At 32.4% G+C, this 18,615-nt stretch overlaps 1 protein-coding gene and 1 pseudogene across 1 annotated transcript; both read right to left on the bottom strand.

Annotated features, from left to right (window-relative positions):
- Positions 1-5,012: 5,012 nt before the first annotated feature.
- On the bottom strand, positions 5,013-6,910 carry LOC131143885 (uclacyanin 1-like). Its single transcript, XM_058092245.1, has 2 exons — positions 6,715-6,910; positions 5,013-5,449 (listed from the first exon to the last, which is right to left on the bottom strand). The coding sequence occupies exons 1-2, from the start codon at positions 6,908-6,910 to the stop codon at positions 5,013-5,015; spliced, it is 633 nt and encodes a 210-aa protein (XP_057948228.1).
- Positions 6,911-8,714: 1,804 nt separating this feature from the next.
- LOC131143884 (protein JINGUBANG-like) lies at positions 8,715-10,091 on the bottom strand (annotated as a pseudogene).
- Between the last annotated feature and the right edge of the window lie 8,524 nt (positions 10,092-18,615).

The raw sequence follows: 18,615 nt of genomic DNA, 5'->3' as shown, positions 1-18,615 counted from the left end.
TGGTAACTAATAGTACAATCAAAATATTTAATCAACTCTAACCACCCTCTCTGTCTTATATTCAATTCCTTCTGGGTGAAGAAATATTTTAAGCTCTTATGGTCTGAGAAAATCTCACATTGTTCGCTGTATAGGCAATGCCTCCAAATTTTTAATGCGTGTACCACTGCAGCCAATTCAAGATCATGGGTAGGGTAGTTCTTTTCGTACTCTTTCAACTATCTAGATGCATACGCCACTACCCTGCCATGCTGCATCAACACACAGCCAAGTCCTTTCAAGGATGTGTCACTGTAGATAGTGTAACCCTTACCCCTAGACGAGATGATCAATACTGGCACTGTGACTAACCTCTGCTTCAGTTCCTGAAAACTCTGCTCATAGCTGTCGTTCCATTCAAATCTAGCATTCTTCTTTTTCAGTCGTGTCAGAGGCCTTGATAAGGCTGAGAACCCCTCAACAAAACGACGGTAATATCCAACTAAACCCAAGAAACTTCTAATCTCCTAGACATTCCTTGGTCTAGCCCAGTTCACCACTTCCTCAATCTTACTGGGATCTACAGAAATTCCGTCTCCTGAGATGACATGCCCCAAAAATACAACTTTCTCGAGCCAGAAGTCACATTTACTAAATTTTGCATACAACTTCTTTTCCCTAAGTATCTGTAAAACCTGCCTTAAATGTATCTCGTGCTCCTAATAGCTCCTCGAATAGACTAGTACATCATCAATAAAAACAACCACGAACTGGTCTAGGTATTGGTGGAAGGCTCTATTCATCAAGTCCATAAATATCGCAGGAGCATTCGTCAGGCCAAATGGCATAACCAGAAACTCGTAATGCCCATATCTGGTCCTGAAAGTCGTCTTCGATACATCCTCCGCTCTCACCTTTACCTGATGGTAGCCTGACCTGAGATCGATCTTAGAATACACCTGTGTACCCTGGAGCTGGTCAAACAAATCATCGAAATGGGGTAGAGGATACTTGTTCTTGATGGTCACTTTATTAATTTCTCTGTAATCTATGCACATCCTTATAGACCCGTCCTTCTTTTTTACAAACAACACTGGAGCTCCCCATGGCGATACACTAGGTCGTATGAAACCCTTATCAAGCAAATCCTGCAACTGATCTTTCAATTCTGTCAACTCTACCGGCACCATTCGGTACAGTGCTTTAGAGATTGGCGCTGTACCTAGAAGTAGATAAATGACCGCCACACCCTGGTCCGGACTACCAGGCAGACGTCCACACTCTATTGAAAGCCACATCGACTATCCATCTCTCATCCCCTCGTGGAATGGTTAGCACTAATCTGATCATAAACATTTGATCTATAAGCTACAGTACCAAGCCCCTGAACTAAACTAAACTAATATCCTGGTTGTGATAGCATATAATATATGATCATTTATAACATCATTACGGCCTCGTGCCGAAAATATAGTAATTACGGCCTCGTGGTAAACATAACATAAATTGCGGCCTTGTGCCGAACATAACATAAATTACGGCCTCGTGCCAGAATTGTTTCAGGTATATACATTCTGAAAATAAATCATTTATCATATATTCATCAAAATCATCACAACATACTCATATTTTCATAATACTTGAAAACATGCTTCGTTTGTAAAACCTTTCATATCATAATACATTCCACGTAAAATAATATTCATGCCACACATGTGCTGTTAAAAGTCATACATCATATTCTAAAATCGTGATTTTCTGGCATCTCATACATACATATACATTTTAATCATCACAGCAGTATTTTCCCAATTGTACATTTAATTCATAATAAACAAATATAACATATGTTTTTCTGAAAATAGATTTACTCATAATTAATAATAATTTGCACAGAAGATAACTGCTTTAATTTATTCCCTTACCTAACTACTGAGAAAGCCCCTAAAATATCCTAACCTGACCCCCGTAGGATTTCCTGATTAATACCCTAAAACTGAAAATTCCTAATATTAAACCTTAGTATTTTCATGCATACATTATTTCCTATAACTATTGCAAGACCAAATTCGACTTAAAAAGTCTTACCTCAACTCAAGGATGATTTCCCACTTGCTTTCACCAATGATCCACTCCGACAGATTTGGAAAGAACTTCCCTAGGAGCGTCGTGGTGACTTTGGATTGTCGATCCGATGTAAAAATAGCCCAAAATTGATGAGAAAGAGAGAGAGAGAGAGAGAGAGTCGAAGAGGAGAGAGAGAGAAAGCGAAGATGGCTTAAGAATGAAGTTAAAAATCGGATTTTTCATATATATAGAACCAGATTCGTGGACGAGCCACGCCATTCGTCGACGAATTCTTCATAATTTTGTCGACAAAATTCAGTCCTCGTCGACAAAATTCAGGCGGCTCAAAAACCTTTCTCGGTATTTCTTCGTCGAAGAAATTCAGTTTTCGTCAATGAATTTTCTTCTACCCTCGTCGACGAATCCCCTGTGTTCGTCGACGAGTCCTCTAGTAAATCTCTTAAAATTATTTTTATTCCCCAAATGCAATGTCGTCGACGAAGTTTACGGCCTCCTTCTATTTCTATTTCTATTTCTATTTCTATTTCTATTTCTATTTCTCTCCCTCTTAATTATTCAAATTCCATTTTTATTCGGGTTGTCACATATGACTACAAAGATTATATTGACGCTTGGTCAAATGTACTTTTCCTTTGAAATTATTCACCTTCTTGGTTCATGCATTTCGACCCAAAGATTTGCAAAACCTTTCCAAATTGGTTTTTAAAATGGTTTAAAATTTTTGGTCCTGAAAAAGAAATTTTTCGTGAAATAATCGAAGATGATCTTGAGTTATTTCAAAAGAATTTTATCCTCCCTCAGGATCAATCTCAACCTTTATTCAAGCTCCTACAATTCTGTTCAAATTTTGGCATCACTTGGATTTTCTGCTGGGATTACATCTTCATTTCCCCAAATGAAAGTACCTTGTGTTTTTCAAAAGCATTAAGAAGAATTTTCAAGGTTCGTTGGTGGGAAAAATTTACCCTACCAGAGGGACAAGTTCGCTCATGGTTAATTCAACAAGTTTGTCAACCTTCAAATTCTCAAGGTTCGATACTAAAATCAAAAGAAAGACTGAAAGTCTTTGATGAATATGATACTATTTCAATCTCTTCAAGAAAGTTAAAGTCTTCCAAATCAGGAAAGATGAAAGCTCATTTAATCAGACTTATCAAATAGTTGGAGGAATCAGTTGAGTCAAATTCTGCCGATAACATTTATTCAAATAAAACCGTCGATCCTGATCTCGGTTCAGACTTCTACTAGTTTATTCAAGATGATCCAAAACCCAACTCAGCAAAAGGAAAGGCAAAGAAAAAGAAATAATTTCTTTTCCCTCAAAGTCAGAAACTGCGGCCACCGCTTCAAAGATTTGACAAGCCACCCTGTCAACTTTCAAAATTACTCAAGAATTTACTCAAGATTTGACAGGCCATCCTGTCTTTATTCAAAGATTACTCAAGAAGTTTTGCAGCCAGCAACCATTTGGCTCGGCTTGTAATTATTTTGTGTCTGTAAAAATTTTACACCTGTCCACCTTTTGGCCAAGGTTGTAATTTTCTTTCCTTGACTTAAAGTTAAAGGTGGTGGATCCCCACACAAATGCAGCAGTCTATGTGCTGTCACCTTTACTTTATTTTGTTTTCTTGCGTCGGCTCTCTTGTCCTGTAAGAATCTAAAGTTGAATTTAGTGGTCGATGGGGCCCAAAGAACACCCGCACTAATTAACCCCATATTCCAAATCATTTGAAGTCTAAGCCCCTTTATCTATAAATAAGAGTCTCATGTCCTATAAATCCTTGCACCATTTCAGAGGGTTCTCTTAGAGTAAACCTATGACGTCTTGAGCTCCACCTGAAATATCTCTTCTCCCTCTTCTCTCTCAATTCTGTTTTAGGATCTTCTGTCAAAATTCAAGGTGTAATTCAAAGTAAGCTTTTAATAAAGAACAAGCTTTTATTCAAATTTTGCATCAGATAAGTATGCTCTGCAATTGAGTCCATTGGATGATCTTTTGCATCAGAAATTTGTATGAATTATTTTATTTTATCAAAGTCACTAATATTATTCAATTGTTTGAAATTTTGTTTGTAATGATTCATTTACCTATTTTTTAAAGTTTTTTTGATGGTTGAGTAATTGGTTTGAGGTCCTGACCAGACACTTGTGTTTGTCAACATTAAAATAGAGATCGAACTCAAAAAGTCAACAATAAACTTTAAATTTATTTAAATTTAAAAATCTAATTAATTGATAGTTAAGTAAACAAACAATAATAATAGTTAAGAGTGTAGGTACCAAATCACAATTTAGAATTAATAAAAAATCTACTTATTAATTAACGTATTTATAAAGTTATGTTTTAAATTTTGATATTTCTCATAACTTTAATTAAAGTATTAGTTTCAAATCATAACTTATAATTTTTAAGATATTTCATGTCCTTATATTTATATGGTATCATAATAGTATCACATTTTAATATTTTTATTTTATAATTTTAAACACAGTATTAATTCTTTTAAATTTATTTTAAAATGTTTAAAAACATTTTATACTATTACTACATAGTGCAACACGTGATATATACAGGGTCGTAGTAGTATCTCATTTTAATATTTGTAAATTAAATTATAATAATATATTATCATTTTATTTTAAAAATATATTGAAAATTTATTAAAAATATAATCACCACAAAGCCCAAGAAGGATTTGAAGCAAGACTAATTTTAAATGATGAACCAATGAGATTGCCCAAGCTAACAAATTACTTCAATAAAAACCCCATGCAATTAAACACTTAGATGAAAAATGCTCCATCAGTACTAGTCAATCGTTAGAAAGAAAAATTAAGCAGTAACAAAAATTGCTCCATCAGTACTAGTCAATCGATTAAAAAGAAACATTAAGCAGTAACAAAAATTGCTCCATCAGTACTAGTCAATTGATTAAAAAGAAACATTAAGCAGTAACAAAAATAGAAGCCAAAAGCGCCGCCACCATGATGATCAAGCGGAGCTTGGAACTGGAAACAGCGACGAGAAACGCAGCGCCGTTGACGGCGGAATTATCAGACGGAGGAGCAGGAGGTACGGGGGCGGGAGGGGTCGTCGGAAAAGGCAGGGCGGGCGACGGTGGGGACTGGGGATTAGGACCGGGAGCGTTGGGAGCGGCAGCGGGAGGGTTGGTGCCGTCGCCGAGAACGCGGATGTCGACTTTCTGGCCGGCCTGGCAATGGCCGGGAAAGCCGCAGATGAAGTAGAGGTGGCCTGGGCTTTTAATGGTGACGGAGTCGTTGCCGGTGCTATACACCGTAAAGGGCGCCGTTGTGTCGCACTTCTGGAACTTCTCGTGGGTCACCCGTAGCACATTGTCGTATGCCTTGCCATACACGAATTCTACGTACAGAACATTCATTACATACATGAATTAATATGCACATATATATAATTAATTAATATATTTATTTATAGAGGAAATTTTAGTATTGAATAAAAAAATTATAAAAAATTATAGTTTGTGTTTGGTAGTAAGAATTTTAAGTTTTGAATTTGAATATATATATATATATATATATATATATATATAAATTAATATGAATGTTTTGTTCAAATCTTTGTAAATTCAAACTCTATTAATTTAATTTAGTTTATGACTTAGATGTTATATAATTCAATACATGCTCCAAGTATAATAATAACCCTATGTTTGGGACCTTTAAATTCAAATTCATATTTATGTAGTTTTGACCAAATTTAATACCTAGAATCCAAATTCAAAATCCATGCTTCCAAGAGTAAGGTTGGGCAAAAATATAATATGTTAACTAGGAACTATATAAATATACTTACAAAAGAAAATATTTATTATTTTAAAACAAATTTCTATTTTAAATTTTTTATTAATTCATAATATAGAATAGATAATGAATGATTATTGTCAAGTAACAACAAAAATGCTTGAATGAGTGACTTTTTTATTTTGAAAAAAAATAATAAATCTCTCTAAAAATGTATATAGCGTGGTGTTTGGGTTAAAGGCAAAAGATATATGGGGGTTTGTAGGGCCCAATATGTTTAGTCAAGACACCACTTGAGATGTATTTTTTGAAATATTACATACTATCCTTTTGCAAATTATTATATCTTATAGAACTTCAATTCTATTTCAATTTATATATTTATAATTAAGCCACCAGCTATAAGTTAGGTGACATTATATTACTAAAGTTTTAACTTGTATTAGATTTATCTTTAGTCTGTCATAGAGATTGATCTGTAATAAGATATTTTCCATGCGTAGAAAATTTATGGTCTCTCTTCTAATAAAAAAGTTATACATGGGACCTATCCCTCAATGTTGTTCATATACTTATTTTTTAGATGTAAAATAGGTGACAAAAGAGTTTCACTCGTCATATGTCTTATGTCAATCCATCCATCTAGTGTACATCAATTATGGTGTATGCTATTATATTAATCCGTGTCTTTATGGATGTAAGATTCAATGGTATATTATGATGCTTACGATGAGAGATTCAACTAATACTGTATTCAAAGCATGATTTTCGAACCTTAAATTTGAATTTAGATGGATTAATTTGGACAAATTTAATACATGCACAAGGCTTAAAAGATCAGATGCCTAAAAAAAAAAAACGTACGAATGATGTCGCCAACTTTGAAGTTTTGAGAGGCAGCCCACTTCTGGTAATCAACTTTTCCGGTGGTGGTCCAACCAGCAGAGCCACCGACTTCATAAACCTCCGCCGCGCACCACCCCAGAATACCACCCGCCACCACCACCATCACCCACAACAAGCTCGCCATTGATGATCTCTTCCCGGCCAATGCCCCCATGGCTATTATACCAGCTGTACGTACGCAAATCGAAATAAATTAATATTTATGAAATGAACCAAATGGTTCTCAGGTAGATCGGATAACTAAATCACGTTTATTTCTTTGTTCTCTGTGAAGTAAGAAGAAAAATTCTCCGCAAGCAATGCTAACATAACCGTATGACCAGCTGGCGTGGACTAGGTTATTTCCTAGAATCTTTCCATCCTAAAAGAATGCTGCTTGATTTGGCAAGACTGGTTCAAACTTAATTACACTTGAGCTGTGTTATAAGTAATTACACTTAGGCTGCGTTGTTGCCTAAGTGTAATTACACTTAAGCTGAGTTATGAAACCCACCAATTATACAATGTGATATTACGTCTTATACAAGTGAAAGATATGCTTTTGTGAGAATGTAGAAAGACTTGTAAGAGATATCATGTACATAATATTTGAAATCTTCTAATCACAAAATATTGTATTCTTATTTGAAGTCACTAAAGTGATACCAAACTCACATTATTGGGACTTATATCAAGTAATACCTTTCACTTGTATGGATTCAAATGCTGACATAACATCTTGTGATTAGAGGATTTCAAATCGTACATGGAGGGGATCATTCCTTATTAGTCTTTCTCCTTTGAATACTGCTTTAGTGTGCTTTTAGCATTAATGCATCTTGTGGTGGTGAGTTTTAAATCCAATTTAGAGGTAACATTCCTTGTAATATTTCTCAAGGAAAAGATGTAGTTTAAAGTTAATGACTAAAGAAATTGCATTAATTTAAATTAGGGGCAGCAGACACACATTATTTGTTTTAAAGATCCGAGATTTGATAATTCAAAAAAATAAATTTTAAAGAATATATTGTCAATGATTGCAATCTACAATTATATATATATATATATATATATTATATCCCTAAGAGAATATCCCAACGACTACGAAAGTACACAATGTACTCATCTCTCCACATGTATATGTATTTGTTTTCTAACTATATCTAAAACTTATGGGGATGGATCCCACATTTCTTCTTATATAATTTCTCTCTTGATGGTGAGACTTTCATATTGAAATCTCAAGTTCTAATTTTGGAAAGGGTGGAAAAAAGTGATGAAATAGGGATAGACTACTTTCCTTTATATAGATATGCTATTGAGTTTATGCGAGCTAAACTTTAACTTTCAGCGTTGGTGTCGCAAGTTAAGTTGTATGCATAGGATAGTTTACCATCATGTAAATTGTAGTATCTCTTTTATGCTTTAAGTGTAAGATTTAGTGTAAGAAGGGGAATGACTCCTCAAACAATTTGAGTTTCCTAATGTTAGAATTAAAATAACATATGAAGTTCTTTATGGGAGGGTGAGTGTTCCTTGTAAAACTCACTAGCATTTTTTAATCGTGTTTAACCACTTGCTTCCCTTGCTAAACACACATTTCTTACGGAGGTATTTGATAATAAATTGCATTGCTTTAATGTTTGCCACTTGTTATTTTTTTTTTTTTACTATTATTACTTATGACTACAATGTAATTTTTGTAGTCATATGTTACTGTTTTAAAACAAATTAGATTCACTACTTATATATATATATAATAGTGGTGAATCTAATATATATTACTATAGTAATAAAAATAATAATAATTAAAATTATTAAATTAAATTACTAATAAAAATATAATATAATATAATACAATATATGTATATATATAAGGATAAAGATAAAGTATATAATAATATAATATATACATATATATTATTATTATTATTTTATTACTACAATAATATATATATATATATATTAATTAAAAATGCTCAGAGCCATCTAAACATCTTTAATTCTATATTACAATACCCTCTTTCATCATATATTAATTCTTTTCCTTCATTGTCATTATCATCAACATCACCAGCTTCTTCTTCTTCTTCTTCTTATCGCATAGCAGCAATTTGTTCTATATCAGGAGCAAGCTCTGAAACCCTCCACATCTTCACTGACTTATCCAAACTCCCACTGTACACCACATACCGCCGATCACCAGCCATCGAGTCTCGGTCCTCTTCCACTGCCAAGCATTTCACTGGCCCATTGTGCCCCGTTAACACAGCCAAGCACCTATGTTGACCCTCCACCCTTCTCCATACGCATATCCCCATGTCAGCGGATCCACTGACAAGAAGGTTGCCCGCCGTTGTTAAACACAAAATTGCTAGTTTGTGACTTCTTAATGTGCCTCCATGTGAGAGGTGCTTCTCTAGATCCCAAAAGTTCACTAGCCCGTCTGATGACCCACAATAAACCACTGTTGCCTCCGGGTTAACCACCAAAGCCGTTACTGCACACTCTTGCTTTAACAGCGTCTGTGAAAAGAAGTGTTTTGTTCCTTTCCCTTGGAACTCTCGCCGCCACACCTTGATAGTGCCGTCTGCAGACCCGGTGAACACTAGCCCGTCAAAGCTAGCAACAACCGCATTGACAGCATCATCGTGGGCATTAATGGATTCTAAGCACTTGGAGTCTTTGATTCTCCAAACTTTGAAGGTTTTGTCCCAAGAAGAGGAGTACAATATGGTTTGGTCCTCGCTCAAGCTCAGGCATGAGATGGCGTCGAAGTGCTTTAGCCAGAGTGCGTTACGGTTGCGTCTCACCTCCACATAGTTGCTTGGCTTAAAGGAGCTCTTGACGTAAGCCTTTAATGTGGGCATGGTTCCTACGCGCTTGTGTGTAATTGGGGCTTTCCTAGAGACCTTCCAAACTCGAATTTTCCCATCTTGATGGCCAGTGAAGATCCGATCACCGGAGATCTTTATTGCCTTAACTAAGCCGCTATTAGACTTGAAGCCGGAGATTTCTTTGTGGTTCTTCCAAACACGTATGTTCTTGCTATCAGAGCCAGTGTAAAGAAGGTCACTAGATGCGGCCAAGGAGTATATGTGGCCTTCTCCTCGAACAAGGGAACCCATGAGGCCATTGATAGGAATTTTGTTGTTGGTGGTAGAGGGAGGGCTTGGGTCTAATGGAAGATTGTCCAAAGCCATCAATGGAGGAGAGTGGTCATAGTAATCGATGGAATTGTTTGCTGGGGATCCATCATTGCTGCAATCAGAATCAGCATCAATGGCATCATGTGGGTCGGCATGGTTTAGCTTGCCATATTTTTTTTGAGCTAAATGTTTTGATTCCTTGAACATTGTTGTCCTATTCTACATAATATCTTTTGTCTGTCTGTGTATACAACAAAATCTAGATAAAAACTAATCAGTGGAGATCATAGAAATGTTAACATAAACAAATTGTAAAAATGAGAATTTTCCTTTCAATTGAATTGAAGATAGTAATGAAAAAAAGAATAAATCAAAGAAGAATATCAGATCTTAATGGAGCCAAAACTTTACAGGTGAAAAAAATGAGGGAAAGAATCTATGAATCTTGCAGGGAGCTAGGAATTGAAGAAAATGGAAAAGTTGCTGGAAACGAGAAAAGGGGCTGGCAATAAACTTTGACCCATTCTAAAAGCAAGTTTAGATTGCTAGCTAAGGTTTTGGATGGATGGACAAACGGAGCCTAAGCTTTAGGAAATCTGGTTGGCGTGATGTTAGTTATTACTCCCATTTTAGTTTTTTCTTTTGTTGGTGTTTTCTTGGAATCGGCTGGTGCATGGTCGCTCTGAGTTGTAGGATTCATCATTTGCTCGACAACATGCCACGCTTATATTAAAACCAAAGTGATGCAAGGAAGAAAAATGACTTAATCTTGTGCTTAAAAAAGAAAAAAAATGAAAAAAAAAAAAAAAAATGTCTCAATGTCTTTTTTTGGGAGAGTAATTGTTAGGTTATTAGAAGATGTAGATTAGTTCGGGTTATTCTCTATGATTTCCGCAAATGCGAACATTTGTTCTACTTGAATTGACGAATTTTTTTAAGTAAAGAAAATAAATTTAAGAAGAAGATTTATTTTCTACACTATTTTTCTTTGAAAATTAAATATTATTAAAAATGATTTTTGTAAATGATTAAAATTTTGAAAAAAAATTAAATGTTAATCAAGTATAAAAGTAAATTTCTCCCAATACCAGGTTATTTTGACTCCACTTTTATGGGGCAAAATAACTTTTTATGTAAACAATATCCAAATAGCCTGCAATCAACCCAAGCTTTGGAGCCAAAATTATTTTTTGCTATTAATACACTAGACAACATGTATATCTTTAAAATGTGATTTTGCATTTGTATTGAATCAATAGTTTTTTTTTATTTGTTTTTCGCTAGTTGCATCAATGCCATGTTCACATTAGATGACAATTTATTTTTTATCTGTACCCTTTTATATATATATATATATATATATATATATATATATATATATATTTTATATTATTATATACTTTATCTTTATCCTTATATATATACATATATTGTATTATATTATATAATATTATAAATTAATTAATAATAAATATTAATTATTATTATTATTATTATTTTATTACTACAGTAATATATATATGAATTAGTGTGGGTGCTCTTTGTGTGTCTATAATTAACGTAACAACCTCAAAAATATATATACATGATTAGTATAATAATAATAATAATTATTATTATTATTATTATTATTAAAATTATTAAATTATTAATTAATTAATTATATAATATAATATAATATTATATATGTATATATATATATATATATAAGGTGGTTCCGGTGGTGGTCCCGATTAGGAAAACATAACCCACAATAATAAGAAAAATTTAAAAGATAATGGATAAGTTAGTTCAAAATATCAGAAGAACCGGAAATTTTTTAAAAGAAGAAAACACATAACAAATTAAATCTTCAAGAAAATCATCAGATAAGAAAGAAGTACAAATCTCATTAGAAAAGATTAGCAAATTGGAAAGAAAAAGATTTACAAAAACAAGATCCAAAAGAAATTTGGAAAATGTCTAAAACTAAAGCTCAAGTAATTAAACAAAAAGGTGCCTTAGAAGTTAATGAAGAATACTTAGTCAAAATTGTTAATAAGTCAGTATCCTTAGTTACGAATGAAGTCGGACAATAGAAGAGACTTTTAAGCTTAGAAGATTTAGAAGCCTTTAGATCAAAGTATGATAGGATTCATATTGGAATGGTCCAAATAGGATTATTTCTTTTAACAAGAGCCGGTCTTAACAAGTCAGTCTGTGTCTTACTTAGAGACGCCAAACATTATGAGTTTGATGATTCTTTATTAGGAATGCTTGAATCAAACATAGCTGAAGGTCCGTTGAATGTTATCCAACATTAGAGCAAATCTTCATGATGAATCAATATATAAATTATTAACATTAGATGTTCAAACAAAAAATTATAACATGGATTCAAGATCTTCAAATTTAGAAATGGTTTATAGAGTTTATTACAAAGTTACAACTTCAACAGTCTTTCCAAATGCAATTAAACAAAGTCCAAAAGGTGAAACACTTTTACTGCAAGCTAATAATGAAAGAACCTCGTTAGTATCTCAACCAAAGAAACTTCTTTGGCATGAGATTCAAACGGGGGGAGAATGAGAGTTTAACAATCTTAATGAAAATACTGATGAAAAAATTCGAAGTATTAAAAAGACAATTGCTACATGCATTAGCCAAGATCAATCCGGAAATGTTAAGATCAATTTTCAATCACCTTTATTAACAAGAAGTAGAAGCATAAGACAATCCTCTAAGTCAAACATGACAGAAGACTTAGGAAGAAAAAGTATTTCAAGTGTTTATACAAGACCAAATAATTATTACAAATTAAAAGGAGTTGATTTTGAACCAAAAGTTCCTCAAGGATATTATGAAAAATTAATTCACCAACTATGTCTCAAGTTTTAGATGAAGAACAAAGAGAAGCCTTAAGTGAAGAAGGACAAAGAAAAAATTTATTAACAATAACTGAGAAGTTCGAGCCACAAATGGATATTTTGCGTGTAGATTGTAAACATAAGTTAAATAAGAAAAATAGAGACGAATTCTTTGAAACATATACTGAAGAAGAAAGAGATAAAATAAAAGAAAGATGGTTAGAAGAAATGCAAAGAACTAAAAGAAATATTTTATTCTTTACTTACATTAAAAGGAAACAACAAGAAGTTAAAGTTATTCATAATAATAAGTGGAAATTATTAGACAATAATTACGTAACCTCAACTCATCCACCAAAAGATTCCTTCAAAATCCAGTACAAAGGATCAGAAATAGTTGCATCACCTTATAAAGAAACTAAGAATACTAATAGTGAATTAGATCAATTAGTCAGTCAAAATAATTATACAAATCAAATGTTACAATCTCTTGCAAGCCAAAACACAAGAATAGAAAGTCTTATAGAAGAAAAACTAGAAAAGAAAAGTACTTATGAAAAAGGAGAGTCAAGTAAAGTTATTAAGAAACCATCATTAATCAAACCTTTCTCAATACCCGACTTAGATTTTAAATTCGATAATAAAGAAGAGAGAATCATGGGAAAGATAGAAGAAATGTTTAAAAAATATAATTTGAATATTCTTAGTAAAGAAGAAGCTATTCAAGATTTAGAAAATACTTTTAAAAAAGAAAATTATGAAGTAAACAAAATTGGAAGTCATTGGAAAAATAGAAGTCAAAGAACTTATTATAAGAAGCCAACTTTTCCAAGTTTATTATTTGAAGATGATCCGTTAAAGGAAGAAAGAAGCTTTAGTGGAGGATCTCTTTATGAATGGAATTTAGATGGTTTTACAGAATACCAAGTTATAAGAATTGTTCAACAAATGACTTTAGCCGCAGCAGCTTATAAATATAATGATAAGAAAACTTTAGAAATTATCATAGTCGATCTATTAGTTCAAGGATTTAATGGATCTTTAAAATCATAGTGGGATAACTATCTTACTCAATATGAAAGAGCAAAAATTTATGCAGCAACCAAAATTATAGAAGATAATGGCCAACAAGTTCAAGTCAGTGATGCGGTTTCAGCATTACTATGGTCAATATTGAAAGCTTTCGTTGGAGAACCAAATGAAGTAATTGAAAAGAATAGTGTAATCCTTGTCAATCTTACTTGTCCAAAATTATTAGATTTTTCATGGTATAAAGATATATTTTTAGCAAAAGTTCTAGGAAGACCAGATGGAAGAAGTGGTTTTTGGAAAGAAAAATTTATAGGAGGATTGCCCAAATTGTTTGCTCAAAGAGTTCGAGAAAGAGTTAAAGATACGCTAGGAACAGATTATGAAAGAATCACTTACGGTCAAATAACAAGTGTTATTAATCATGAAGGTCTTAGGTTATGCAATGAATTAAAAATACAGTCTCACATGAAAAATGAATTTAAGAGAAATAAGGGAGAATTAGGAGATTTTTGTACCCAATATAGATACGAGAAAATCCAAGCTCCATCAAAAGGACATAAGCATCATAAAAAATATTACAAGAAATCATCTAAAAGAAACCATAAGAATTATGACAAAGAATATTATAAGAAAAAGAAAAAGAATTATTCAAAACCTTCAAAACATTATAAAGGAAAGCAAAGGTCAAGGGATAAAAAGGAAGTAACCTGTTTCAAATGTGGAAAGAAAGGTCATTATTCAAAAGATTGTAGGGTTAAACAAGAAATAAAGGAATTGAATTGTGGAAAAGATCTTAAAAAGAAGATGTTTGCTTTAATCAAAAGTAGTTCGTCTGAATCCGAATCATTTGAATCCTCATTAGAATCAGAAGAAATTATTTTAAATATTCAAGAAACTTCATCAGATTATACTCAGTCTTCGTCAGAAGAAGAAGTATGTAATGAAGAAGTTGGATTTTTTTATTGTGACAAATGTACGAACAAAATAAATGTTATCTCAAAAGAAAGTGAAGATATGCTTGAAATGATCGAGCATATAGAAGATTCAAAAATCAGAAGTAAATATTTAGCAAGACTAAAAGAAAGATTAATAAAAACTAAATTACCAAAAATTGAAGAAGGATATAACTTAGCAAAAATAATCAAAAGGCATAGTGAAAAGGAAATTAAAGAAGATAAAGGAAATCAACCAACTATACAAGATTTACAACGAGAAGTAAATAACACCAAGAATGAAATTAAGAAAATTCAAACTGAAATGCAAACATTACAATTCAAAGTCAGATCTTTAGAAAAAGGAAAGTCTAAAATTGAAGAAATTATTGAATCTAAAGAAGAAGAAGAATACACGCAAGTAGATAAGAATAAAGAAGTCTACTTAGGATATTTATCACAACTCAATATACATAAATGGTATACAGAAGTCAAAATTGTTATCAACAAGACATTCGTATTAGTAGCCTGTGCCTTATTAGACGCAAGAGCTAATATGAATTGTATTCAAAAAGGTTTAATACCAACAACTTATTATGAAAAAACAAATACTTAACTTTATGGTGCCAACAATTCAAAGTTACGAATAGGCTACAAAATTACTAATGTTCATATATGTAACAAAGAAATATGCCTTAAAACAACTTTTATACTTGTCAAAAATATTGAACAAGAAATTATTTTGGGAACACCTATCTTTACGTTGATATACCCATTTCAAGCAGATGAAAAGGGAATTCATACAGAAATAGGAGGCCAAGATATTACGTTTGAATTTTTGGAGAAAATGCAAGAAAAAGAAGTCGATACTTTAAAAAATTTAGCAATTCAAAGAATCAATCTAATTAAACAAAAGAGAAAACACATTAAGCATTTGTCAAAAGAAATACATCACAAAAAGGTTGAAGAAAGAATTCAAACTCCAGAAGTCAAAAGTAGAATTGCACAGTTTAAAGAAAAATTAAAAAAAGAAGTTTGTTCAAATTTACCCAATGCATTTTGGTCAAGAAAGAAACATATGGTATGACTACCATATGTAAAAGACTTTACTGAAGACAGAATACCTACAAAAGTAAGACCAATACAAATGAATTATGAGTTATTAGAATATTGTAAGAAAGAAATCAAAGATTTATTAGATAAAAAATTAATCAGAAAAAGTAAATCTCCTTGGAGTTGCTCAACATTTTACGTCTCGTTATAAATTACAAGCAACTTAACAAAGCCTTATAGTGGATTATGTATCCTATACCTAATAAAAAAGATTTACTCAATAGACTATGTACAACAGTAATTTACTCAAAATTCGATATGAAATCAAGATTTTGGCATATATAATTAGCTGAAGAAGATAAGAATAAAACAACTTTTATGGTTCCGTTTGGACATTACGAGTGGAATGTAATGCCCTTTGGATTAAAAAAATGCTCCGTCAGAATTTTAAAATATTATGAATGAAATTTTCAATCCTTATACAAAATTCACAATTGTATACATCGACGATGTCCTTGTATACTCAGAATCCTTAGATCAACATTTCAAACAATTAAATATATTTTATGAAGTTATTATGAAGAATGGATTGGTTGTATCACAACCAAAGATCAAGCTATTCCAAGTTAACATAAGATTTCTTGGTCAAAACATTTATCAAAACACTATCACTCCAATACAAAGATCATTAGACTTTGCAAATAAATTTTCAAATGAAATAAAAGATAAAAATCAATTACAAAGATTTTTAGGATGCTTGAATTACGTAGCAGATTTCATTCCAAAAATAAGAATTTTATTAAAACCTTTATTTAAAAGATTAAGAAAGAATCCACCCGCGTGGACTGAAGAACATACCCAAATAGTTATCAAAGTCAAAAATTTAGTCAAAAGTCTACCTTGCCTTAGTCTACGTGATCCAAAAGCCTCTATGATTGTAGAAACCATGCCTCTAATGTTGGATTTGGAGGTATACTTAAGCAAAGAATTGAGTCAAAAGAAACCCTAGTTAGGTTTCATTTAGGAGCCTAGTCAGGTCCACGGACCAATTATTCAACAGTTAAAAAGGAAATCTTATTTATCGTTTTATGCATACAAAAATTTCAAAGTGATTTATTTAATGAAGAATTTTTATTAAGAATTGATTGCAAAAGTGCCAAAGATATTTTAGAAAGAGATGTTAAAATTTTAGTTTCAAAACATATTTTTGCCAGATGGCAAGCAATTCTTTCTGTTTTTGATTTTGAAATAGAATTTATCAAAGGATCTTCAAATTTAATACCAGATTTTTTAATAAGAGATTTCCTTCGGGGGGAAAATGGCTAGATGACAGAAAGGTAGCGACTATTACTCAAAAGAAGCCACATCCTCAAAAGCAGCCAAACCGTTAGAAGTTATTCCTACCTATAACGGATATTCATCTCTCATAAGACCACCTTTTACCCAAACCCCCTCTTACAAAGAAACTATGGAAGGATGGATTCCTTCACCACAACGGTCACCTTCTCAAAATTTTTCAAAAGGATACTTTATCAAAAATGCATTTGAAGATCTGTTTCCTATTGAACCTAAATGGGAAGCACCTTCCCCTTCGAAGTTATTAAAAAGTCGTTCAAGGATGTCACTTTGACACTCCTGACACCTTGAAGGATAGAATTTTTTATGAATTAATTTTGGTAGAAACAAACTTTGTTATCATAGATCACACCTATGATATTCAGGATGCTTCAAAAATAATTTTTTTAAAAATCAAAATTCTGAAGATCATTTCTTCTTCTGAATGGGGTCATCACCCATAAATTCCAAAGAATTTTAAAGGAGTTTTCATTCCTCAAAAGTATGATTAACTTGATTACATACGAGCTTGGTTTTACGTCATGTATGTAAGCAATTTTACTCATTCCTGGTTTATCCACTTTGGTCAAAAAATTATCAAAAGTTTTTCCAGATGGTTTTTTACTTGGTTCGGATTCTTTGGTCCGGATCCAGAAATCTTCCCATAAACCATTCAGGAGGATTTTGAATTATTTCAAAAGAATTTTAAATTCCCGCCTGGTTATTCAAAAGATTCTTCAAGTCTTTTGTTTTTCTGTTCAATTTTCATGATTACGTGGATCTCTTGCTGGGACTATATTATAGTTCATCCGGAAGCAAGTTCATTTCTTTACTTCAGAACTTTACAAAGAATTTTCAAAGTTAGATGGTGGGACAAATTTACCATGCCTGAAGGAAAAGTAAGGACCTGGTTAGCCCAGTCTGTTAATCCAGAAACTCCAGTCTCCAAAGACAAGAAGAAAGTTTACAAAGAAGATGATATTATGTCCACAGTATCGTCAAGAAGGTCAAAACCCTCTGCAAAAGAAAAATTACTCATGATTATTGCTCAACTCAAATCAGATGACTCTGATTCATTAAAAGATCAAGAGTCGCCCAAGGTCGTTGATTTCAATTACCTCAAGTCAGAAATTGATGCTTGGTACAAATTTATTGAAAATGGTCAAGAGGAAGTTTCCTCAAAGAAGCCTATTTCAAGAAAATGACTTCTCACCAAAATTATCAAAAGAAGACAGATTCACTTTGCCTATTTGTCAAAAGTTGCAGTCACTTTATCAAAAGTTTATTCCAGTTGTTCCCCTTATTCAAAAGCATATGAAGACTTTTACGCCTACCTACCATTTGGAGTCACGATTGTATATTTTATTACTTTCTGTTGTATCTTTTCTTTGTATTTAAGTCAAGGTGGTGGGTCTCCATACAAATGCAACCGTCCATGTGCTGTCACCTTTACTTAAAGTTTTTTTTGTTTTTTGCGTCGGCTCGCTTATCCTGTAAGATTTTCGTGATGACTTACTAGTCGATGGGGCCCCT

Source organism: Malania oleifera, chromosome 12 (genome assembly GCF_029873635.1).
Source record: "Malania oleifera isolate guangnan ecotype guangnan chromosome 12, ASM2987363v1, whole genome shotgun sequence".
NCBI lineage: Eukaryota > Viridiplantae > Streptophyta > Magnoliopsida > Santalales > Ximeniaceae > Malania > Malania oleifera.
Note: the sequence above shows the minus strand (reverse complement) of the source record. Positions and strands in the feature narration are given on the sequence as shown.

Coding starts and splice junctions, on each gene's coding strand:
- LOC131143885 (XM_058092245.1), bottom strand. CDS start 6,910: ATGGGGGCATTGGCCGGGAAGAGATCATCAATGGCGAGCTTGTTGTGG. Junction 5,450..6,714: donor CAAAGTTGGCGACATCATTC/GTACGTTTTTTT, acceptor TTCTGTACGTAG/AATTCGTGTATGGCAAGGCA.